Below are 25,666 nucleotides of genomic sequence, written 5' to 3'. Positions count from 1 at the left end.
CACAGAATCCGAAGCAGCTCCAGGCTCTGAGCTGTCAGCAGAGAGCCCAACACGGGGCTCAAACCCATGAACCATGAGATCATGACCTGAGCCAAAGTTGGACACTCAACCGCCTGAGCCCCTCAGGTGCCCCCTCTATGCGAGTCTTTTGAACACGGACTTTGGAGTCGTCGACAGGCCCTGCTGCAGGTTTCACACGAGCTCTGATGGGGAGCGTGAGCCCTCTCTGGGGTGCCCTTCCCCACCGTGCCGTGTGTTGTATCAGTTTGCAGTATTCCAGTGTTCTCCAGGGATCCCCGTTGAGACAAACGGATTACAAACAGTAAAGTAGCCCTCCTGTGGCTGAGGTTTTGATACATTTCTATGCGTGTGACTGTAGGAAACACGCACAGGTATACAAAGCACAAGTAACCGCAGTTGCTGTTGTCTCGGCTCAGGCCGTGCACCAGGCAGCGTGCTGGGCGCCTTGACATTCTTCCTTCCTTACAACCCCCAGAGCCCAGCAAGATGGGTGTCCGAGGTTATGGTCAAGGGAGCTGATCCAGGAGCCAATCCCCGGCCTCCGCCTACAACGGTTCCACCAGCCTGTCTGGCTCCAAAAGCCTGCGGCCTCTCTCCCTCCTCATGTGTCAGGAGCCATAAACAGGACATTCCACGTTCCTCCTGACTGTGAACAGACCGTTGTTGCGAGGGTCGCCGCCGCGAAGCCACAGTGTTGCGCTTTCCCCAGGCAGCTGCCACGGGGGGGTGGGGGGCCAGGCCTGCCAGAGGCTCCCTGTGGCTGCCCCCCCCTTCCCTGTGGTTCCCTTGTGATGCTGGTCCTGATGAGCGTGCCTCGGGGCCTCTGCCATCCTGTGCAGAGCTCGTCGTGGGCTTATCCGGGCCCAGTTCTCTGCGAGCTCTCTTCGTGGCCATCATGCCGGTAAAATGCCCGTGGTCTGTGGGTAACAGAAGTTCAGGGCGTCTGCACTCAGCGGGAGCCCAGGCAGGACACAGGTCTGCAGGCCGCTCCCCGGGCCTGGGCTCTGGGACCCAGCAGTGCAGGGGACATGTGAAGCCATGCGTCCTGAGTAGCGCTCTCAAAACAGGCTGTGGGAAGTGGCTCCTTCCGAGGACGACCTTGGTTGGTATTTTTGAAAGAAATTGCTACCTAGTGTCTTTAGTGGTTGAAGTCTTCTGATGTGCTGGGATGGCGGGAGTTACCCGTTTACATCGAATTATTCTTTACATAATCGGGCAGATGATACTTTCCACGCAGTCTTCTAGATTCCCCTGCAAGAAGCTTTTCCACAAATCTGCCACGAAGTGGGTTAGAGCACCCCAAATTGCGGGTCGGGAAAATGAAGCTGGCAGAAGGGGAGGAAGATCTGTCCCAGCCATCAGGACAGATTGGGCATATCCGTTAGCAATGACCGTGCATCCTTCTAGGGAACTGGGGGCACGTCTGGGGGGACGGGAGGCTTAGGAAGCATAGCTCATGGGCTTTTCTTGCTGAATCACTATTACTTTTAATACTGTTACTATAACAACGGGGTTGGGGCCCTGAACCCCAAATATTGAACTGGGGCCATGCCTGCAAGTTGATCTGAGGATGCTGTTGAGATGTTTATGCTGGTTTCTCTTCCCTTAAGGGCCCCAGGTCCAGTGCTCTGAGTTCTGTGAGCTCTTCAAAGTCTGTCTCTAATTACTTTTGATGGTGAGCTTACTGAGGAAGGCCATATCTTTTCTTTTTTTTCTTTTTTTAATGTTTATTTATTCACTCAGAGAGACAGGGAGAGAGAGGGAATCCCTAGCAGGCTCCACGCGGACACTGTAGACTCAGGGCTCGAGTCCGTGAATCGCGAGATCATGACCTGAGCTGAAATTGAGTCGGAGGCTGAACCGACTGAGCCGCCCAAGCGCCCCCGTATCTTTTCTTTTAATTGTGCTTCATGATGTGCTTTGCAGGGGAGTGTGGGCTTCCCAGGCTGGTAGACTGAAGCAGGGGTAAATCGGTACTGAGTACGCCCTTGTCATCCTCGCCGGAACTCGGCTGTGCCTCCTGCTTTTTCTGTTTGACTGACCTCAGACTTTACCACAGTCCACACTGTAGGTGAGGTTGGTTGTAGTGAGTAATCGCTGGGTGAGCGGGGTCTCAGTGAGGGAGAATCGGCAGAGGGTCCTCACGGGGAGCGCGGGGCCATTTCCGAGTTGACCCAGGCTGGGCTTGAATCCAGGCTCTGCCCCTGCTGTTGGGGTAAGCTGGCAAGGTCCTTCTTTGGTGACTCAGTGTTCACACCTGAAAGATGGGACAGTCATGCCTGTCCTGGAAGACTGTTCTAAGGAGTAGGGGCACCCGGGCGGCTCAGTCGATTAAGCGTCTGACTTCGACTCAGGTCATGATGTCACCGGCTATGGGTTCGAGCCCCGCATCAGGCTCTATGCTAACAGCTCAGATTCTGACCTGCTTCAGACTCTGTGACTTCCCCTCTCCCCCCTTCCCCTGCTCATGCTCTCTCTCTCTCTCTCTCTCTCTCAAAAATAAATAAACATTAAAAGCAAGAATGTTCTAAGGAGCACATATAACAACGGAGTGTAAAGGTTAGAGTGCAGTGCCTGACGTCTAATATGTATTTGAGACATAGTCCTTCCCAACCTTTGTCCACCCGTTAGACTCGCTGGCGTGGTGTTTGCTGAGGTCAGGTGCAGGGGTCCCAGCCGCAGCTCAGTTCTGCAACCAGCATGGCCCAGGGGCACCCCCTCAACACTCAAGAGAGTAAGACCTCTCACTTGGCGGTTGCTATGGGCGACGCAGGGAAACACGAAACGGTAACGGAACGAGCTCGATTCATCACTTCTGCACCTGCTGCATCTTCCCGCTTCAGGAAGTAAACATGTTTACAGATACTTCTCTGTTTTGTTTTTCTTTTCCGTTCTCAGTGCCTAAAACAGTATGTCGAGCTCTTGATCAAAGAAGGACTGGAAACTGCGATTAGCTGCCCCGATGCCGCCTGCCCGAAGCAAGGTCACCTGCAGGAGGAAGAGGCACGGACCCCCCAACAAACCCGGGTCGTAACCTGCGCGACTGGGCCCTGCTTGCTTGGCTTCGCTGCTGTCGTGGGTTCGCTTCAGGCTGACCTGCCGTTGTGTTCTTGCCCTCGGCTTGTGACACTTCTTGTTTGTATTTTTTCCCTTCTAGATCGAGTGCATGGTGGCGGCGGAAATTATGCAAAGATATAAGAAGCTACAATTTGAAAGAGGTAGGTGGCCCAGCATATTGACCAGCTGTGATTCCTGTGGTAGAAGAAAGGTAGCGCGGAGTGCTTCTGGTGGACAGGATTGTACCTCATTTGGCTACGGCAGAAGTGAGAGAGTCGACGTATATTCGATTTCTGAAATTTGTCATTTTAAGAAAAGTGTTTTTTAATGTCCGTTTATTTTCGAGAGAGAGAGCGTGCAAGCTGGGGGAGTGTCAGGGATGCAGGGAGAGAGAGTGAATCCCAAGCAGGCTCCTTGCTGACAGCACAGAGCCCGGCATGGGGCTTGATCTCACAAACCGTGAGACCATGACCTGAGCCAGTGTCAAAGTCGGATGCCTGGCCAGCTGGGCCACCCAGGTGCCCCAGGAAACCTGCTGCCTTGAACCCTCTGCAGAGCTCACATTGGGAAGGACTGTTGTTGGGGCTCTATTGGGTCACACACAAGAAGGATTTGGGAAATACAAATAGGGGTTTGGCCTCGGGGTGGTTTAAAGAGCTTTCACCCTCAGGGGGCACTATTATTCCTCAGCCGAGTTAGGACTGACAGTTTGAAGACCAAATCCTTAGACCCATACAGAAGACCCAAAGGCATAGGAGGAAGCTCTGAGGCCAAGCACAGGTGAATTATGATGCCTGCCATCCTGAGCGGGAGGTAGCCTTTCCTGGGCACTCACTGTGCACCTGGTGCTGAGTCCCTGGGCTCAGTAAGTATCCGGAAGCCCTGCCTGTTGTCGTCATGTGTTAACAGGACACCCCCAGAGGCTAACTAGCTCGCCTGATTTCCACCTCTGGTGGGTGGTGGGGCGCAGTGTGGACCAGATCCCCTCCCCAGGCCCCCGAAGTATGCTGCACAGCCCCCGTGGCGAGAGCCAGGCCCCTGGAGTGCGCTGCACAGCCCCCGTGGCGGGAGCCAGGCCCCCGGAGTGCGCTGCACAGTCCCCGTGGCGGGAGCCAGGCCCCCGGAGTGCGCTGCACAGCCCTGTGGCGGGGGAGCCAAGCCTGCCGTGGACCTTGGGTCTCCAGGAGTGCAGTGTGGCTCATGCAGAGCGGCGACGAGCTCATTTTCAAGGTCAGGTATCCAGGACTGGCCTTCAGCCCTGCTCCCTGAAGTGTGCCACGGTCATCAAATGATGGTTTAGAGAGCCCATCCATTCTGTTCGGCTTCATTTTCGTATGAATCCTGGACCTTGGGCTTATCTGAAAGGGAGCAGAGTAACTGATTTGTGCAGGGGATGCTCTTTAGGCAAAACTTCACTGTGAAGGCAACGCATCTGAACTCTGACCTCAGCTCAGGCTGTAGGAGTTCATCCCGCACCCGTGCTCTTCCTGACCTGGTCCTGGGCCGCGTCAGGCGCTCATGCCTGAGATGCAGCCCTGGGAACACCGGCGAGATGGGAATGGAGGGCAGACCAGAGCAAAGTATCCCGAGAGCCTCAGCTTAGCTGAATGTGGGAAGTCTTTTCTTTTCTTTTCCATGTTTGTTTTTAAGAGAGAGACAGAGACAGAGAGAGAGAGCACAAGAGTGAGAGAGTAAGTCTGAGCCGGGCAGGAGCAGAGAGAGAGTGGGGGGGACAGAGACTCCGGGCTGTCAGCACAGAGCCTGACGCGGGGCTCGAACCCACAAACCATGAGATCGTGACCTGAGCTGAAGTCGGACACTCAGCATACTGAGTCGCCCAGGCGCCCCTTCTTGCTAAAGATACTTGCATTTCTTCTAGAGGCTTACTTCTGGAAAACAGAAAAAGGCAATGTGTGGCCAACTTAAAAAAAAACAACACACAACTCAAACAGGATTTTGATGGCACTGAAATTGTTTTCAAGAGCCTGTTTATTTAAATGCCACATATCATTTGGTTTGGGGTGGTTTGCAGCTTAAATATAATTCCATGTGATACAAGAAGCAGTATGTGGAGCTATAAAATTGATTAATTTGGATTTCTCAGCCTTCCAAGATCTTTTGAAAATATTTTCCAGAGAGAATCCTGACAGAAACTGGTAGTTATTTGGGTTACAAGAAAATTGACTTTCTCTGACCTTGAATTTAATTTTAAAATGCAGCTGGATAAATATTCCTACCTAATAATTTTGACTTTGTACTTTCAAATGCTTTGTAATTTCCAGTGCTTTGGTTTAGCCAAAGATTTAAAAAAAAAAAAAAAGTTGCATAAAAATAAAGCCAACTTGACTTAGGTTTAATAGAATATCTCAAACCCATGACTTTAGAACATTTTGCTAGAATTATGTGAAAAGCCACAAAAACACAGAATAAACTGACTTAATACAACCAAAGATCCTTCTGAATGAAGCGTTAGGATAGCTAAAGGAGGGGCACTGGGTGGCTCAGTCCGTTAAACGTCTGATTTCAACACAGGTCATGATCTCAGGGTTGGTGGGTTCGAGCCCCGGGTCGGGCTCCGTGGTGACATCGTGGAGCCTGCTTGGGAATCCATCTCTCCCTCTCTCTGTCTCTCCCTCTTTCTCTGACCCTCTCTGCCCTTCTCTGCTTCTCATACTCACTCTCTCAAAACAAATAAATATACTTGAAAAAAATTATGAAAAGAGCTAAAAGTAAAGCTGTGACGTCTAGCTAGTGCACTGAACAAGTTTTGAGATATGATCAGAAAGCAAGTTTCAGCCTGTTCTGTCCTTTCGAAATGCAGTCAGGGAGGAGAAAGCCTAGTTGCCAGGTCTTCTGACAACAGTTCGTTACTAGACAGTCCTGTGGTCGGTTTAAGGTGCAGAAGTTGTCTCCTTAGAGATGTCTTAGAACATCTCATCTGATACAACAGGCTTGATCTCTCTCTCTCTTTGTTCATCGAAGTGTGGCTGACACAACGTTTAGTTCGTTTCAGGTGTAACAACCCTGATTTTAACCTGATCTCCGCACTACTCCAGCTGGGGTATCTGGCAAGCCAGAGGCCAGGCAAAGAGGCTGTGGGGTTTTCTTTCTTTCTTTAAAAAAATTTTTAAGTTTATTTATTTATTTTGAGAAAGAGAGAGAGAGCATGAGTGGAGTAGGTGTAGAGAGAGAGAGAGAGAGAGAGAGAGAGAATCCCGAAGAGACTCCATGCTGTCAGCTCAGAGCTCGACGTGGGGCTTGAACTCACAAACCATGAGATCACGACCTGAGCTGACACCGAGTTGGATGCTTCACCGACGGAGTCGCGCAGGCGCCCCTGTCGTCTTCCTGAGGCCCCCTTGCCCACTGGAAGCCTCCAGAGGCCGAGGGAGGCAGGTCCAGGGGGACTCACTCACTCACGTGCCCCGCTACGCTCTCCCCCTACCCCTGTTTGAGCACCAACAGGCCGGGCCGGGCTCTTGTTTACATGTTCCTCTGTCCCGACGCTCCCAGAGACCAGGCCCGCAGCCCCCTGGGTTCTTAGACAGCAGAGTGCAGGGCAGGGGTGTGCTGAAGGTGGGTCTTGTCCAGCGTCGCGTCGGTGCTTTAAACGAGGGTAGAGCCCAGAGAGATGAACCCATTGCTGGGCTTCCCCACGGGTAATCAGGCCTGACCAGAGCCAGGGTGCCCCGCAGGACGGAGCTTAGTGCTGCGGTGTCACAGCCGCGGGCCAGCCCGGCCAGCGGTGCAGGGAGAGCCGGTGCGGGTGAGGGACGGGACGCCAGGCACGCCCCTCTGGTAGCCGGCTTCTCAGAGTAAACCGTGTTTAGAAGAGAAAAGCACTTTTTAAAAAACCTTGGGCTTTTTTATAGACAAAGCTATTAGGGGCCTGCTTCATTAATCTTTTTTAATAAGCTTTTTAATGTCTATTTATTTTTGAGAGATAAAGACAGTGTGAGCAGGGGAGGGGCAGAGAGAGAAGGAGACCCTGAATTCGAAGCAGCCTCCGGGCTCTGAGCTGTCAGCACAGAGCCTGACTTGGGGCTCAAACTCCTGAACTACAAGATCATGACCTGAACCAAAGTCGGCCGCTCAACCGACTGACCCACCCAGGTGCCCCTAGTCCATTATTAATGTATCTTTGGAAGATGGGAGCTGAGATTAGTTTCTTCTGGTATGCCAGAAAACATGCTGATGGCCTTGTTTGAAAATGTATGCTGTACATAGAAACATGTATATAAAATAGTAGATACAACATCTATAAGATGCAACGTGTCTAACGTACATCATTCGATATATACGTATATGTGACTGACGGGTCTAGATGCGTATACCTACGTACGTCCCGAAAAGAATAGCTCTCTGGTGTTGCCCAGTGGATTTTCTCACTGACACATTCCTGTCTTGTCCACCAGCTGGCGGAACTCAGGAGGGGGGTGAAGACAGGAATATTAATAGGAGGCCGAGCAAAAAGCCCTGGGGCCGCAGGCGCAAGGTTTGTGGTACGCTGGCCACAGGGGAAGGAGGTTTGCATTTGGCAGATTGGACAGATTATCTGCCTTTGGCTTATCTGATAGGGAATCTGTCCCCGGGGGACAGGCGAGAGCCTGTCACAGCTCTGTGAGGGCAAAAGTCACAAAATTTAAGTCATTGCCATGGAAACCGTACCTGGATCTGCTTGCCCTGCGCTCCGTGGCAGAATTGGGCCTTTGAGGATGAGGCCGGCTCGCAGCTCCGTTCACTGTGCGAGGGGAGTGGAGGGGAGATGGGGTCCAGCCAGGGGGTGCGTGAGGAGAGGCAGCCGGCATGGGAACCAGCCCCTCCCGGACGCCACAGGCCGCTCACAGTAAAGAGAGGGGCAGGAGGGCACTGGGGACCAGAGGGGGCCACCGAAGGGCAGCGTGCTCTCCGCAGCTCCGCTCGACCAGCACTCACCCAGCGTCCGTCTGGAGAGAAGACAGAACAGGCTGAGGATTTCTCTCTGCGTGTCTTGTGATGGTTGCGGTGCTCAGGGCCTGCAGCCCACGTCACCCTCCTCAGGGCCTGTGCTCACAGGGGACCCCAGGACCCAGTCAGGGTGGAGCTGGGCTCCCCTAAAGCACTGGTGAGCACCACAGGCAGAGAGCTGTGTAGGAACATGGGGATGTGAGTCAGGCCGGGCAGGGGGCGGGCCGAGGGTCACCTGCCTCGCTTGAATTCTCCCTGGGGGGACTTCCGTGGGGCCTTCCCTCCCTCCTCCTTTCTCCCTTCCCGTCAGTTCAGGCGAACTCCCCACACATGTGCTTCCTGAGATCTGACGGCCACAAACAGTCCTAAAAGAGCAAACCCTGAAACTCTCAACTAATGAGCTAATTTTAGTCACGCGCTCACAATTGGGAACACATTACTAAAATGGAGATCGGTTAAAAAGCAGCACATTTCCCTCTGATTCCAGATTTCCTTCACATTAACAGGTTCTACTAAGCCTTCCCCCGGACCTACCAATGTGATCGTTTCCTGCCCCTGATTAACTCTCCCTTCAAAAAAACAGGTCAGGGGAGGAGTTGTTAGAGCAGGAGTGGGCCCGGCCTTGTAAATAAAACTTTATCGGAACCCCCGTTACAGATCAGCATGGCTGCTTTTGCGCCACAGCAGCCGAGCGGAGTGCTTGGAGAGCGAGCACACGACCCTCAAAGACTAAAATCCTCACGGTCTGCTCCTCTGCAGAAAAGGCTTGCCAGTTCCCGGAATAGAAGACTGTCTTCAAGGCTGTACCTGACGCAGCTTCTTCCTAGAGGCTGAGTCTGGCTTCCCTGCTCCACTGGGGAACAAGGGCCCACCAACGTGTGTCCCCAGGGCGGCCCGTGTAGGTGAAGTCTGGGCGCACGGCCAGCCCCAGGCTGTGGTCGATCCACAGTGCACACAGGTCCCGTGTCCACGCAGGGAACGTAACCCACGCTGGCCGTCGGTCGGTCACACGGCCCAGAGGCTTGCCAGGACCTTTCGTTGTCTTCCGAGCTTTCCCGGCAGAATTCAGCCGCTTCCGGTTACTTCCGGAGAGCAACTGCTGAAAAGCCTAGAAACCAGTGGCCTACTTGTGGGTCTTTGAAAAGAGCCCGTAATCCTTTGGCCCGAGCTAGCTTTCTGGCAGAGCCCGCCTTCTGTGCGGTTTCCGGTCGGGTTCGCGCTGCCGCTGCCGGCCGCTGAGGGTCCCGTGTCACCCCAGACAGGTGCTGAATGAGACCGATGACCCGGTGCACGAGGAAGGGCAGCTCGGGACTGGTGGTGTGGGGGCCTGCCAGCTTTGCACGAGGGCACGAGGCCGTGGGAACGCCGGGGATCCCTGGTTTTCAAAACACGCCTCCTCCCTAACTTCCTTTAATGGGGCTTCTACGGAGTTTGGGCCCCACTTGGATGGGAAGCCCGGCCCTTACGCACAGTAGTTGGTTCGAGGCTCAGGCGGAGATCTGGGAAGGGCAGCGGCCGTAGGCAAAGGGGCCATTTGCGGAGAAGAAGAATTTGGCCATATGTCTTCCCTCCTCTCCCTCTGTCCCCCTTACTGGACATTGTCCGAGTGCCTGCTGTATGCCTCGCACCGGGCGAGGATGTGAGGCTGCAAGACTGAAGAGACAGGCCTGAGTTCAGAGAACCGCGTCCTGGGGACGCAGACGAGGCAGCAGAGGGCTGCCTGGGCCACGGCCTGCGGGACGCGGAGAGAATCCTGCCTGGCCCTTGGGCAAGGCTTCGGGATGTAGTGCAGGCAGGCAGGGGGATCCCGGGAACCGAGGGCTTGCCGTGTGCAGACCCAACACCTCTAAAGGACTCTGAGTGTATTTGGGGGTGGTCAGCAGCGGGGGGTGGCCAGAGGGGAGGAGAAAACCAGACGGGCACCTGATCATGAAGGTTCTAGAATGTCAGACTGTGTGGACTGGACGTTCCCACCGGGTTACTAACACGAAGCCCGGCACTGGCGAGGCCCCTGGCCCCGAGCCACCGTGCCCTTGTGTGCGGGCCCTGACTCGACTGTTCTGTGTCCCCGCGCCAGAGGTGCTGCTGGACCCCTGCCGGACGTGGTGCCCCGCCTCCACCTGCCAGGCCGTGTGCCAGCTGCAGCACGCGGCGCCCCAGACGCCCCAGCTGGTGCGCTGCGCGGCCTGCGATACGGAATTCTGCTCCGCCTGCAAAGCCAGCTGGCATCCTGGCCAGGGCTGCCCGGAGAGCATGCCCATCACCTTCCTTCCCGGAGAAACCAGGTACCCACTCTCCGCACGGGTGGCCAGGAAGGCGCGGGGTGGGGCTGGGGGTGGGGGGAAGGAACCACACGCACCCTCCCCAGCTCGGTGTCCGGAACACACGGGCGCATCTGGGTCCGTCTCTTCCTCTTCAGCCTTGATTAAACCTGGGTTGGTTGGTTGATTTTTTGTTTGTTTCTTTTTGGTTTATTTATTTTGAGGGAGAGAGAGAGCAAGTGGGGGCAGCGTAGAGAGAAAAGGAGAGGGAGAGAGAATCCCGAGCAGGCTCTCTGTTGTCGGCTCAGAGCGTGACGCAGGGCCCGAACTCACAAACCTTGAGATCGTGACCCGAGCTGAGATCGAGGGGCAGCTGCTTAACTGACTGAGCCCCCCCAGGCGCCCCGGTTGACTATTTTGAGAACTGATTTTGTGTCGGGGAATGTGCGAGGCAAGGACACTGTGAAGTTCGTAGGAAGCAAACTGCCCTCGGCCTCCCCAGAAAGACAGACGCGTGGCCGGTGTGTCACTGTGAGTTTTATGTCCTGTGATACCTGACATTTTCCAAGACGCCCTTGTGGGGAAGGGGACCTGAAATGGGGGCAGGAGCGGGAGCCGGAGTAGGTGGCTTGTCATACGAGACGCATCCCCGAAACGAGGTGCCCGGATGCCTGAGACCGAGAGCTTGGGTCTGCCTGGATGAGCAGGCCGTCGGAAGCCGTGGGGGAGCAGGGTCCGCCCCGCTGTGCCCTGGCCGGGCCCTCTGCCGGGCCGCCAGGTGGACGCTGCAGCGTCGGTGTGGAGCCTGGAAGTTAAGTAGGATGAGTCATAAGAAATTGGTGATATTCAGCTATTTCCGTCCTACCGAATCTGTAGCACAGATGGTTCACCGAGATAGCATTGGTCTGGTGCCTGTGGAGGCCGTGTTCTTTTTTTTTTTTTTAATGTTTATTGTTATTGAGACAGAGAGAAACAGCATGAGCGGGGGAGGGGCAGAGAGAGAAGGAGACACAGAATCCGAAGCAGCTCCAGGCTCTGAGCTGTCAGCACAGAGCCCGACGCGGGGCTCGAACCCACGGACTGTGAGATCATACCTTGAGCCGAAGTCGGCCGCTCAACCGACTGAGCCACCCAGGCGTCCCCATGAATGCATACTCCTAGACGCACCGGCTTCTGGAAGGGTCGCTCAGCCCTGGGGGGGGGGGTGGGTCATTTTTCTCCCGGGGGTGTTGGTCTGATCCAGTGGGTTCAGATAATACAGCAATGTGTTCCCATGATAACTTCTTGTAGCAAGCAGTTGGCCATTTATTCTCCCGGATGTTTCCATGCATAATTTTTTTAGCTTTCTTTTAAAATTTAATAGCATGGGACGGGCATTCGTTCAGAGTCACAGCAGCATATATGTCATCTCCTTACTAGCAGCATAGAATTGCTGCGGTCATGGATCAGTCACTTGACCCACGCTTGACACTGCAGCGTGCTCCTGTCATGCGTGACTGCCTGGCTCACACGGGCAGGGCCGCGGCCGGCAGCGGCTGTCACACGGCTAGTCTGTGGAGAGCCAGCCCGTGACCCCAGCCTGCAGCCCCTCCGGCTGACCACGTGGCTTCCCAGCCCCTCCAGCTAACTAGACTTCCCCGGAAAGCAATTCTGTAAAGACAGGCCCTATAGATCTAATCAAATGGCGAGCATGTCTTTGTACCTACTTTTTCTGATAATAGCAAAGTGCGGAAATTTGCCATTGGTCCTTTGGAAATTATGCACATACATGAATAAGGACAGTACAATTTAACAATCCCATTACGTGCACACTGCCATTGTAAGCTTTTGCCGTAATTTCTTCTTTTTTTTTTGTAATTTTAGTTATTTACTTTTAATATTTTATTTGAGAGACAGTGGCAGAGATAGAGAAATATTTTTTTAAAGTTTTTAATGTTTGTTTATTTTTGAGAGAGACGGAGTGCAAACAGGAGGGGTAGAGAGAGAGAGGGAGACACAGAATCTAAAGCAGGCTCAGGCTCTGAGCTGTCAGCACAGAGCCCGACGCGGGGCTCGAACCCATGAACGATGAGATCATGGCCTGAGCTGAAGCTGGCTGCTTAACTGACTGAGCCACCCAGGTGCCATGAGAGAATTTTTTTATTTATTATTTATTTTTTTTTTTTGAGAGAGAGAGAGAGAGAGCGAGCAAGTGAGCAAGGGGCAGAGATTGAATATCCCAAGAGGGCAGAGGGAGAGAGGGGGTAGCGGAAGAGAGAGAGAGAGAGAGAGAGAAGCAGAGCTCACCCAAAGCAGCGCTCGTTTCTACCTGAAGCAGAGCTCGAGCTCACCCCATGTGAGACTCGAACTCATGAACTGTGAGATCACGGCCTGAGCTGAAGTCAGATGCTTAAGGACTGAGCCACCCGGGCTCCCTGCCATAACTTCTTTGGTTTGTCTACACATATCTAAGTGTAAATGCACACTGACATTGCTTTTTTCTCCTCCCGAATCCAACTGGCTGATCCAGTTTCTTTTGGTGATTGTTACGTGGAGGGGGAGTTTCATCGGATTCAGTCTGTAACGTCTGATAAGAAGTGGCCTGGGCCGCTGTGGATGAACTAGCGCTCTCCCCACCCCTCCCCTGGCCCTGTGAGCCCATCACTGACGGACTCTCTCCCTCCCGCAGCTCTGCTTTCAGACTGGAGGAGGACGACGCGCCCATCAAGCGGTGCCCCAAGTGCAAGGTGTACATCGAGCGGGACGAAGGGTGCGCACAGATGATGTGTAAGAACTGCAAGCACGCCTTCTGCTGGTACTGCCTCGAGTCTCTGGACGTGAGTACTGCCTCCGGGCGCGGAACCCACCGGCCCTTCCCCGAGGAGCTTGGAGAAGGGGCCCGGGGAAACAGAAACTACATTATCAGATGTTTTCTGTGCTTCTGAAAGTATGAACTCCCCCAGCGCAGTGGTGCCAGAGACGGTGATTCGTGCAGGTGTTCTGGAAGCAAAAGGGCAGCTCGTCAGGTGGGCGGGGTCGTAGGGTCTTCGGTTTGGTCCGTGGGGACCATCTGGGCTTGGTCCCCTGGAACAGAACACCAGAGCCTGGGCGCCGAAACAACAGGCATTGATCTGGAGTCCGGTAGCCCAAGGTTAAGGTGCCAGTAGATTCGGTTCCTGACCCTTGACCTCAGTGCCCAGAGAGGCAAGAGAGTCCTTTTCCTGGTTTACAGACAGCTGCCTTCTCTCTGTGTCCTCACATGGCAGAGAGAGAGATTGGTGTCTCTTCACTGAATAAGGGCACTGATCCCATCATGGGGCACCCACCCATCTTGTGACCTCATCTGAACCTAATCACCTCCCAAAGACGCCACCTTCAGATACCGTCATATGGGGATTCGGGCTTCAGTGTACGAATTTGGGGGTGGGGGGGGGAGGATGCAACCATGTAGGCCACAGCAGGACCATTAGCGGAATAGGAAGGGTAAACAGAGGCAGGGCACTGGGGAACATGTTGACAGTGGCATAGTTCAGTGACCTGTCACCCGCCGGGCAGAAAAGCATACACTCTGTGCCATCTGGCAGGATGGAAGTTTCCAGCCTCATATGGCCACCTTCTCCCAGGCATGCCCTGTGCTGAATGCGTCCCAAGCACTCTGTACTTCAGTATCTTTGCACGTGCTAAGTCCCCACTGGGAGCACACAACCCCTCCCCTCTCTGAGCACCTGGTTTTCTTTGGAGCTTCAAGGCCAGATGCGAAGGATACTAATTTCAGTTCCATGTTCTCCTTCACCCATATTAGTAGAATGGGCATCTTGCCAAAATGATGACATTCTGACTCTAGCTTTACAAGAGTTTATTTGTACATAAGTTTTTTGTACAAAGGTTTGTTGTATAAGAGTTTATTGTACATAGGTTTTTTTGTTTTTCTTTAATTTTATTTATTTATTTATTTATTTATTTATTTATTTATTTAGAGCACACATGCGCAGAGGGACGGGGAGACAGAGAGAATCCTAAGCAGACGCGACACTGTCAGTGCAGAGCCTGACTCAGGGTGCGAACTCAGGAACCACGAGATCATGACCTGAGCCAAAACCAAGAGTCAGCTGCTCAACTCACTGAGCCACCCAGTGCCCCAGACATAGATTTTGAAAACTATAATTAAGTAGCAGAAATGATCGTCTGTGAAAATCACTGTGGTTAGTGACAGCCCAAGCAAATCAAGTCCCGTGTCCTTTCTGTTTGTGTATGTCTGTCCTGTACAGCAAGGATGACTGTGTCAGCTCTTCAAAAGTAGTGTGAAGCCATTAAGACCTACCTAAAAGAAAGGAGGGATTGTTACGGATCCCCGCGTTCCCTTGCGAGGGGTTCGTTTGTCCACAGCCTGCCCCTGTGTCCCTCACTCTGTGATATCAAAGTGCTGGTCTAGGTGAATGCCCCTCTCAGGCTACATCAGAGCCATCAGCTCAGCTCTGGAGGTCTGCAGAGGTGAAGGAGAAAGGGTCCATAACAGTGGGCTTCGTGGAGTAACCTTGAAAGTTTGCCCGTCGTCCTCAGGACGACTCTACCGGTTGTCAGGAGTATACATGCCTATTGGAGATGAAATCTAAAAGGTGCCAGGTCTGTAACTTAAGGGCCGCCTTTAAAAATACTGGATTGCTTCTTTTGTGTTGTTTTTCGGAAAACGCTGCTGTTCCTTTATTAACTTGCAGTTATGAAACGTCCAGTAAACCAGGTGTAGCTGAACAAATCTCAGGAAGTCATTACCCTTTTTCTGTCCTGGAGGCTTCCTTTTCTCACCCCAGGCAAGTTTCATAAGTCAGCTTGGCGAGGTTAATCTTCTTTAGCGTAGGCCCCAAGTTTGTTCTGTGACCTTGCGCGGTGGCTAGAGATGTTTAGAAGGACATCTGAAGCACCACAAAATCCTTGGGGCCTTAAAGTTCTTACGTATGTATGTATATAAAATTATATATATGTCCTTTCCCTACATTATGTATATAACTTTGCATTTTGCTGTATTCTGATTTTGGTGGGGAAACTGATTTTTAAATTCTGATGTTGGTCATCCAGTATCTGGTCTGCAGTTTCGTGCTCCTTACGTTTCCTAAAGGAGAAAAGAAGGAAATACCAGTGTGCTACATGTTAGCCAATCTCCTGGAGACTTTTTTTGGGGGGGAGGGACGTGTTGGAAACAAGCTGACCGCAGGTTTATTTTGGGGGGCGGTCACCGTGCTGCCTTGATGAAGTTACAGGAACGGGAATGGGTCTCCGTTGAACACAAGGCTGTTCGCTCTGCTCTGGTCCCTGGAGAAACACCCCGTCCGTCTGTCTGACTCAGTTCTGAGCCCCAGGTTCTCCCCACCTCCCACCCCTGTGCAGAAGGCCTGGACCCTCCTGGCTCTTCTGCTTCAACTAATCAGGGAGGAAGTGTCCTCCCCTTTTCCGCGTTGAAAGTCACCCTCCTCCTGCCCAAGCGTTTCTTGTTAGTCTCTGTAAAGGAAGAGCTGCTGAAAAATGACCCTGGGGCCATAGAAATCAGATTCTCAAGGAAAGTCAGAGTCTGCTCTGTTCACGGCCATTTATCAAGGTCAATAACTGTGATTTAAGACCAGTGCATGAGCACTGGCTGGCAGCCAGCAATGCTTCTAAGACAGGAGTGCACTTTTCTCGTCTTTCTCCTCCAGGGAACCTCTCCCCTGGAGACAGGATCTTGCACATGGATAATCGGGGAGTCGTAAATCACGTCAGACTGCTTCCTTCCATCGCGGGCCTCATTGCCCGCTCTGCACCTGGCCCGGACCCTCCTGGTGGGCATTTAGTGCTCCCCTGCTCCCCGCCTTTGCCACACAGTTGAAAGGGACACGTGCACTTTTCTTCCTTTTATTTTTTCGGGGGATAGGTTTTATTAAAGTAATAGTTATGTGCCCACACTGTGCAGTTTGTTCTGCGGACCCATTTTATTTACTACACGCCTTCTGTGGGTGAGAGTTGGAATTACAGTAAAACCTCGATCCATTCTGAAAACATGCTTGTAATCCAAAGCACAGGTGTATCGGAGTGCATTTCAAGAACCATTGGCTGAGTGCGATCGCGTGACGTTCGGCGTCCTATAGGACTCGTATTGCAACATCGCTGGTTTATGGAGTTAAAGTTTATTAGAAACGTTTGCGCCTCTTGCGGGATGCTCGCGGAACAAGTTACTCGCAATCCAAGGTTTTATGGTGCTTCCTTTTCTCAAGAGGAATCCAGGAAGACTTAAGAGTCTCCACTCGGATCATTCAGTCTCTAAAAAACGACAGTTTGGGGTGAGAGCCTGTGGGTGGAAGCCCAAATTTGACACAAAAGGCCTGGGGGGCAGGGGAGGATTTATTTTTATCCTTGAATCTCTCCTTGATTGCAGCTTTCTACTCATGCCCCATTGTTTATTTCCAGCCAGGGGCTCAAGGAAACTTCCCTGAACAATAAGAAGGGAAATGTTGCCTCCCACAAAAATACACCTGGTTCTGGCAGGTCCTGGGGTGGGGGTGGGGGTTCTGCCCCAGGGCTTCCCTAGGAAGCTTAACATCATAATGAAATTATTTGTATTTTGTAAAAGCATCTTAGACTGCTTTTGTCCCGTAAGAGAAAGATCCTATTTGAACAAGCTTTTCACTCTGTTTCAGAAGCTGGCCCTGAGTGTCCAGCTCCTAGGGACTCCTGAGCTGGGTTGAGGCTGCGCTGTCTCCAGGAGGCTGGACAGTGATCACCCTGCCCCCCCCCCCCTTTGGTTTGTTTGTATTTCAGAAAACAAATTCAAAAGCCGTACAGAGGCCTCCAGTACAAGGCCTTATGATAGTCCATCTGGGAAAACGAGACATAGCAATGAAAAATTAACTCATTTCAGCACATGAGTAAATTAATATCAGGAGATAGGAAAGCGTAATTCAGAGCTCAAGGAAGCGAAGAGGGTTCACAGTGGACAGACGTGGTCAGAAGTAGCTTCACAGGGGCACCTGGGTGGTCTGGTCGGTTGAGCGTCTGACTTCGGCTCAGGTCATGGTTTGTGGGTTCGAGCCCCGTGTCGGGCTCTGTGCTGACAGCTCAGAGCCTGGAGCCTGCTTTGGATTCTGTGTCTCCCTCTCTCTCCCCCTCCCATGCTTCTCTCTCTCTCTCAAATGATTAAACATTAAAAAAAAAAAAAAAAGTAGCTTCACAGAAGCTGAAGCACCAGAAGGAGTTTTATATCCATGCACCCAGGCTTCCTTCCACAGTTGCGGGGACCGAGCAAAGGGCCTGGGGCAGGTAGTGGCAGCTGGGGACCCCCACCTTCCCTAGAGATTTCTTGATGCTGTCCCAGAAGAGCCAGGGTTTCCTGACGTGCCCTGCACGTTCTGGCACCAGGAGGGTGGCCTGTAAAAGCCCCAGATTCTCTGTCAGCATCGTTCTCAGGCTGAGCCGAGGACCTGCGAACGGCAGCCACCCTGTCTGGTTCCAGCAGAGCAGGTTGTAAGGGCCGGACACGTCGCTGATGCCCGGCTCTCCGGGGCTCTTGGAAGAGTGACTTCCTGGGCAGTAGGTCTCAATGACCGTGCTCATCTGTTCCTTTCTCAGGAGGAGCTGGGTGTTTACAGCCTCAGATGAATGTGTCCAGGGCCGCAGGGCCCTCCTCTGCACTGTTGATCGAGCTGTTGTTTTCACGATCAACAGGAGAGAAAATGGCATTTCCTGCTCCAGTTGGGGGACCGAGGCTTCTGTGTGGAAAGCCCGCTCCTGCTGGCTCACTTGGTGTGGGCCCGGGTTTGGGGGGCCGAGCGCTGAACCAGGAACATAGTTAAGAGACTGTCTTTGGCTGAGGCTCCCACCCCAAGACCCTGACCGCGATCAGATGGGAGGTGAGGGTGGGAGGTGAGAGCGCCGGAGGGCGGCAGGAACAGTCAGAACTCGCTGCAGACATCTGGAGGAAGCGTCCGTGGCAGACGGCCCGCGCTGCCTGTCGCTGAGGCCGGAGTAGGTTTTCACGGTCTGAGCGGAAAGGAGGAAGCACTTCCCAGGTGGGGAGCCCGGCACTAATGGGGGAGGATGAGCCAGAGATCAAGAGCATCATCTAATCCAGGGGTCGTCCTGCCTGCGGGCGGCTGGAGGATGTAAAGGCTCCAGGGGCATCAAACACAGCCCGGGAGGGGAGGGAGGGGAGCGGCTCGAGGAGTAGCTGGAGCCTCTGCCCTACTTGTTCAGAAGCCCAGAGGCTCTCTTCCCTGCGGAAGCCAGAGACGGAAATCTGGGGCCGGGCTCCCTCTAGTGCCCACGTCCCCTTGGGGAGTTGTGGGGGGAGGATGGAGGAGGGAGCTGGGGCTGGGAGGGGGGGCCCGGTGCTGTGGGTGGGAGCCCTGCCTCTGCTCCTGGCCCCCACTTACTCTGGCCCGGGCAGGCCTCCCTCACTGAGCCGCGAGGAACGTGCCACTCACCCCGCTCTGTCTCCTCCCAGGATGACTTCCTCCTCATCCACTACGATAAAGGACCTTGCCGGAACAAGCTGGGCCATTCCAGAGCATCTGTGATCTGGCACCGGACACAGGTAGGAGGCGGCTCACCCGGGGCTTTCATCTGCCGAAGAGAGAATGTGTGTGTGCGCACGTTGGTGGGAGATGTGCTCTTTAGGAAAGTAGAGCTAGTAAAGGTGGGACCTGCCCGAACTTTTCTTGCCCTGAGATTGGGCTTCTGGTAGCTCCGGCCCAAAGCTGTGGCGGGTAGGTAGGCATCGCATTCGGTGCGTGATGGCTCTTGAATGTCAGACTGTAGATTTCTCGTACCTTACTCACGGCTTTGGTGACGATCCGTTGAGTTGGTTAATTCTTGCATGGCCCTTACCAAAGAGCATTTTCTAGAAGTTGAGGTAAGCAAGTGGGTCATAGAAAAGAGGGACAGAGAGGAAGGAAAGAGTGCCTGCCTGGCAGTAGCTGAGCAGCAGACTGTGGGGTTTACAGAGGGCCAGCGCATAACACTCATCTATACTTTCAACACGCATTTCCTTCCTGCTGCGGCCCGGATACTGTCCTAGGAAGGGTATTCACTGGAAGAATAAGATTCAGCTGTCTGAGTCATTGGGACGCTTCCAGTGAGTAAGGAGATGTGTGCTGTGTAGGGACGGAGATAATACAGCAGCAGGAAGAACGTGGTAGGAGTTCTGCTGAGGAGGGGATGTGATCGGGATTGCACGGTCGGGAAGGGCCGTTCCGGTGGTCCCCAGGGTGGAGCGTTGAGCGATATTAACCCTAAAAATAAAGCTTCCAGCTGTTTTACCAACAGAAATGAGTTTATTTGGGAAGAGTCTAGAAATGCAGCTTAGGACGTGTAAGCTACAGCAAGCTCACGGACAAGATGCAGAGCAAAGGGGAGGAACTCTCTTGTATAGAAGACAGGGGGCGCTGGGAAGCCCTTCACACACATCGGAAGCCCTTTGGAATAAACTGGGGCCCCCAAATGTAGTGGCTTCTCCCTGCTGAGTTGTGGGCGGCTCGTTGGCTGGGCTGTGGCAGGGGAGGTCGGGGAGGAAATTGCCCTTCCTCCTCCTGGGGAAGCAAAGTAGCCTTTGAGGACAAGTGGTGGGGCCTGGGCTCTACCTGCTGGTCTCCTGATGCCGTTTTCAACGAAGTTTCCCTTAGTAATTTTCACGGTGATGAGGAGGAGCTGGCCGTGAGAGGTGGGGACAGGGAGGGACAGTTCAGTTAGAGGAGGGGACTGTCCAGACAGAGGAGGGAACAGTCAGGCAGAGGAGGGACAGTCCAGGCAAGGGGGGGCAGTCCAAGCAGAGGGGGGACAGTATGGGCAGGGGGCAGTCCAGGTGGAGGGAAAAGTCAGGCAGAGGAGGGGACAGTCCAGGCAGAGGAAGGGATAGTTCAGACAGAGGGGGGACGGTCTGGCGGGGACGAATTGCCCTGATGCGGGCTCCTTGCCTTCGCATCCCAGCCGCGTAAGGGGACCCTCTCGTGTGCACCTGTGCAGAATCACTGGCAGTCAGGACAAGGCGGGGCCTCGGGGCCCATGTTCGGCTCCAGCCTTTTCATGTAGGGAATGAGCACCGGCCCAGGGAAGGGGACTTGCTCAAAGGTGGTTACTGGTTGCTGCGCGACAATTCTCCCCAAATGCATTGCCCTCATATCCTCACGGTTAGCGTGTTCACGATCTGCAGTGTGAATAAGGCCGCACAGACGGCTTGACGGCTTGTCTCGGTACCCCGCCTTGGCATTCGCTGGGATGGAAGTTCCTTCAGTGTCTGGGTAGTTGGACACCGCAGGGCACGGCAGGTGCTGGATCTGGAGCTCCTAACCGGTTCTGTCCACACCGCCTGAGCTTCTAACCGTATGGTGGCTGGTGGTAAGCGTGAGCGCCCCAGAACAGAGCGAGGGCAGCGTGGGACCTGTGTCCCCCTTTCTCCTGAAGCCCGGGCAGGCACACCTGATGTGCCGGTTCATTCAGGCGGAGTGAGTCACCTGTCCCTGGGGGGCCCTGGGCAGCACCGAGTTCCTGGTAACAGTCATTCACAGGACTTGAGAAATATACTTAAAAAAGAATCCAGACACAAGGGTCCATGCCCCGCACTAGCCTGGAACCTTTCTGCCAGCTCCTTTTGGGCTGCTGAGTGCCCGCTCTGAGCTGGTGCTGAGTGCCCGCTCTGAGAGCTGGCTGCTGAGTGCCCGCTCTGAGCTGGCTGCTGGGTGCCCGCTCTGAGCTGGCTGCTGGGTGCCCGCTCTGAGCTGGCTGCTGGGTGCCTGCTCTGAGAGCTGGCTGCTGAGTGCCCGCTCTGAGAGCTGGCTGCTGGGTGCCTGCTCCGAGCTGGCTGCTGGGTGCCCTCTCTGAGAGCTGGCTGCTGGGTGCCCGCTCCGAGCTGGCTGCTGGGTGCCCACTCTGAGAGCTGGCTGCTGAGTGCCTGCTCTGAGCTGGCTGCTGGGTGCCCGCTCTGAGAGCTGGCTGCTGAGTGCCCGCTCTGAGCTGGCTGCTGGGTGCCCGCTCTGAGCTGGCTGCTGGGTGCCCGCTCTGAGAGCTGGCTGCTGAGTGCCCGCTCCGAGCTGGCTGCTGGGTGCCCGCTCCGAGCTGGCTGCTGGGTGCCCGCTCCGAGCTGGCTGCTGGGTGCCCGCTCCGAGCTGGCTGCTGGGTGCCCGCTCTGAGAGCTGGCTGCTGGGTGCCCGCTCCGAGCTGGGCCCTGGAGCCAGCCGGGGGTCCCCGATCGCAGGGACTGAGCAGGAGAACTGAACGGGAGCGTGCACCGTGCAGGGCCCCACGGAGGCATCTGCTTCTCTGTGGGGCAGGGAGCCCCCGGAACGGGCAGGGCCGGAGCTTCAGAAGTGGAGGGTGTCCGCAAGCTAGTGCTGGATTTGGGGAAACTGGTGAAACACGTGCGAACCAGCGGCAAAAGGAAAGCAAAGGTAAATCATAAAACCAGCGAAGTGCGGCAAGTGGAAAGGGGTGGAGCCACGGCCTGTGGGCTGGGAGCGGCACTGTGTGCAGAGGCTGAGCCACACCGGAGTGAATGTTCCCGTGCAGAGGACGCCCCTGCTGCCCCTAAGCCTTGGGTGTTGACAGTGAGGACCACCCCCTGCACGAGGTAGAGACCACCCGCCGCCAGAATCACTGGAGCTCATGTGGCTCCTTAGGGTGAGGTCTCGGGCAGAAGCTTGGTGCTCATTTCCCACGTGCGTCTCCCGCCCTCCGATCCCCTGGGCCCGTCGGTTCTGTCGGTTCTCTTCTGCTTCCCGCTGGCTTCCTACCAATCCCGGGAAGGGAGCCTCACGTGGTGTTTAGTGCACGACCTCTTGAGCGGAAATGGGTTTCCCTGTCCCCCGTCAGCTCTTCCCTGAAATGTCAGGGGAGTGTTTGTGAGGCGCCTGGGGTGGGGGCTGATCGATGCTCGGCCGCCCCAGCACGGCAGGTGGGACGCTGTTTGCAGGGCCTGGCGACACCTTCCTGCTCACTGCCCGGCCCTGTGTCCTGACCTCCACGGCTCCCTCTTTCCTCTGCTTGTCCCATCCCGGCTCATGGACATTCTCCCTTTGTCTATAGCCAAGGTCGGGGCCACGTCCTCTGTGACCCCCCCCCCCCCCCCAGGGTCTGAACATTTGTTTCAGACCGATCCCTTCCCGGGACCCCTCCTGCGTTCCCCTCTCGACCGTGTGACTTAGGTCTTAGGAGGCTCTTCCCCAGCTGGGACTTGTTTTGCTCATTTGTGGCCCTGCGGCCGCCCCTTGCTTGAGCCAGAAAGATGCTGCAGAAACAACCCTGGTTGAAAGCGTGATCGAGCGGTCTGGCTTTCCTGTGACGAGTTCTCAGCCTTCCTGCTCGAAGCCAGCCGTCTCCGGGGGGACCTTCCTCTTACTTCCCTCAGCGCCTTTTTCCTTTGGGTGGGCAGGAAGCGGAGGAGCCTGTCCCGCTGGCTGGGCCGTGTTCCCCGGGAATCCCGCGGGAGCTGCTGGTGTCCTCGTGCGCGCCTGATGGCGGCTGGGGACGCGGAGCTGCTTGGTGACCATTCAGAGAAGCAGCTCTTGCTGTAGTTGGGAACCTCTTCCTCTGTGGGGGCAGCCAAAGGCTCCTGTTCAGAAAAGTGGGCGCTGGACCTGGAGCACTTGTGTTGGAGGAAGCAGGAGCTGGGGTGTTAGTGTGACAGAGTGTGACGGGTGACGGCAGGCAGCACTTGAGTGGACGCCCGCCCAGCTTCACGTGGGCTCATCTTTGTCCGCCCGTTAGATTGCTTCCAGGGGCCCGCCTGCCACCTTGCCCGTCCCCTGCGCTGTGCAGGGCTGACCCGTGCGGCCTCCCTGCGGCCCGTTGGGTGAAGCCCAGCGAACGTTGACCAAGCGTATTTCGGGAGCTCATAGGATTGCCAGGCGGAGGGAGATATGAGAAGCATAGAAGAATCTCTTGTTGATTATTCAGGCTGGACGGTTTGAGGGAAACTATGGAAAGGGTGGCTACTAAATCTAACCATAAAGTTTCCAAATGGGAGGCTGCAGAAATGGCTTTCGTGGAGCATGCGGCCACGAAGCAGGGGCCCAGCATGTGACCCTGGGGACAGGATGGGGGTGCCTGGAGGTTCAGGGCAGCTGATGGGGAGCTGGGGTGGAGTGGTGATTGTGCCTGGAGAAGACCCCGGGTATCATGCTTAGACTTTAAACTGTAGCACTAGGGAGCCACAGCCCCCTTAAGAGCAGCAGAGTAGAATGCACATACAGACACCACCTGAAGATTTCTCCTCCTGGCATCCATGGTCCCTCAGGACCAGGGTCCTGTTCCAGCCCCTGGGTGGCCCGTGCCCAGGCCAGAGCATGTTCTGAACAGTGGCTTTGGAATTTTAACTTGGCTGAAACCCATGCATACAAACACACAGTGCCCTTCGACCCATAAAGTACCCACACCCACCCACATACGCATCCTCCCTGCTCGATCTGTTCTGTCTCCTAAAGTTCTGGCCTTGACCCCCTGATTGAGTCACCGTCCCCCACACGGGTCAGAGGCGCTGCCCTGGGCGGCCCGCTTCCTAAAGCTCCTTGGGGAAGTGCCTCCGTGGGCCACCCAGGGCCTTGCCCCGTCCCGGCCTCCGCAGTGCCCCAGACACGCCCCCGGAGTCAGTGCTCTGACTCCCCGTGTTTCGGAGCTGTGATCGAGCGCCCAGTGTAACCTGTTGACTTGACAAGGATTTCCCGCCTTTCAGGGGAAGTCAGGTGAAATTGCTCTACGAGATGGTTTTTGCGAATCGGAGTGTGCCTCCTTGTGATGACTGCTGTGGGAGCAAGCGTGTTAGATGCCAAGCACGTTTTCCTGGTACTCCGCCAGGGGAATGGGGAGACGCGTCTTGGTCACGTAAAGGTTTTAGGCAGTTCCGTTTTGTCCCAGGCGATGTCATTTTCTTGAACTTCGTATGCCCGGGTCTCCTGCCTACGCGGTGCCCCCACTCACAGCGAGGAGAAGCAGGGTGTGCGGCTGCGGCTGCGGCTGCGGACACACGTCCTCCTCACGAGGCTCCCCCGCCCGCCCCCCGCCGCCCCTTCTCGCGGGCTTGCTGCGCACCAGTGCTGCCCTGCCAGAGCCCGCCCCCACCTCCGCCACCGCGAGTCGGGGATGAGACAGACGTGAGCCACTTTTACTTACTTACTTATTTTTAAATGTTTGTTTACTTTTGAGAGGGAGACAGCGTGAGCAGGGGAGGGGCAGAGAGAGCAAGAGACACAGACTCCCAAGCAGCTCCAGGCTCCGAGCTGTCAGCACAGAGCCCGACGCGGGGACTCGAACCCACGAACCCTGAGATCATGAGCTGAGGCAAAGTTGGACGCTCAACCCACTGAGCCGCCCAGGCGCCCTGGGAGAGCTCACTTCTAGCCAGAGGATGGCATTTAAGGAAGCCAGCCGGTCGCCGGCCCCTGCGTTCCCTCGTGTGCGTGGAGGTGTGCCCGCTGGCGCCCTCCAAGGCCAGGCTGGCGGGTGGGAGTCCGTCACAGACGCCCGAGTCCTGGAAGCCCCGTGCAGGGACCCTCCTACCTCAGCGACGGACATGCACCGTCTCCTGTACTGAACCAGGTGCCCAGTCCCGTCTGTCTGAGACAATTTGTGAGACGGTTGGATTCGCTTTTTGGCCACGGATTTGCCGCGGTGAAGTGAGAGCACTGGACTGGACTTCGGGGGCCAAAATGACTTCCTTGTCCTGTGCTTCTAGGGAGGTGGGACCAGCCCTCGTGACCCTGGTGACCCCGGCCCCTCCCGGGGCCACGTGGCTCCGCCCGTTTCGTGGCCTCCTGGACCTCCCGGCAGAGGCATCTCCGGCCGCTCGCCGGCCCCACGTGGGTGCCCAGTGGACGTTTCGGACAGCACGTGCACGGGCCGAACTTGGGTTTTCCCTCCAGGTTCCCCTTCATTGTGGGAAGTGCCTCGCCGGCCTCCATGGCCCCCGGACCAAAGGCCCTGGTGACCTGGACCCCCCCACTTCCTCCCGGGCTCGCTCCCCTCTGGCCAGTATGTCTCGGTTACGCGCCCTGAACCCAACACCCAGCGCCCCGTCTGCTTGCCCCGGCGGCACCCGTGCCCAGTGCGCGTGGAAATGTGTCCGCTCTCGGCCGTGGCTGGCCCTCCTCCCCGTGGAGTGCGCTGTCTGGGTCCCCGGAGCCCACAGAGCGGAGGTGGGATGTGGGTGCAACCGTACCCTCCGGAGCCGGGGGGGGAAGACGGAATCAGGGAGGCGCCCGTCTGGAGGAGGAGCCCCGCCCGGCCCTGGCACCCCAGTCTCCCATGTACCCCTCCCAGCTGCAGACCTGGAGGGTCTCCCCCTCCCCCCTCCCTCCTTCCCTCCCTCCTCCCCCTTCCCTCCTCCCCCCTCCCTCCTCCCCCCTCCCTCCTCCCCTCCCTCCCTCCTTCCCTCCCTTCCTCCCTTCCTTCCT

General features: G+C 55.5%; 1 protein-coding gene across 5 annotated transcripts in view; it reads left to right on the top strand.

Moving 5' to 3' along the window:
- RNF144A (ring finger protein 144A) overlaps window positions 1-25,666 on the top strand; it is a 121,739-nt gene that overhangs the window by 85,402 nt on the left and 10,671 nt on the right. For all 5 annotated transcript variants that reach the window (XM_039247292.1, XM_039247293.1, XM_039247294.1 and 2 more), the window contains 5 exons: window positions 2,920-3,024; window positions 3,179-3,239; window positions 10,103-10,310; window positions 12,955-13,102; window positions 18,733-18,822. In XM_039247292.1, the coding sequence (XP_039103223.1) occupies window positions 2,920-3,024; window positions 3,179-3,239; window positions 10,103-10,310; window positions 12,955-13,102; window positions 18,733-18,822 (612 nt within the window). The remainder of the gene's footprint in view (window positions 1-2,919; window positions 3,025-3,178; window positions 3,240-10,102; window positions 10,311-12,954; window positions 13,103-18,732; window positions 18,823-25,666) is intronic.

The sequence above is a fragment of the Hyaena hyaena genome, unplaced genomic scaffold (assembly GCF_003009895.1).
Source record: "Hyaena hyaena isolate Hyena2069 unplaced genomic scaffold, ASM300989v1 scaffold_290, whole genome shotgun sequence".
NCBI classification, from domain to species: Eukaryota; Metazoa; Chordata; class Mammalia; order Carnivora; family Hyaenidae; genus Hyaena; species Hyaena hyaena.
The sequence above is the reverse complement of the archived record's forward strand: the minus strand, read 5'-3'. Positions and strand labels throughout refer to the sequence as shown.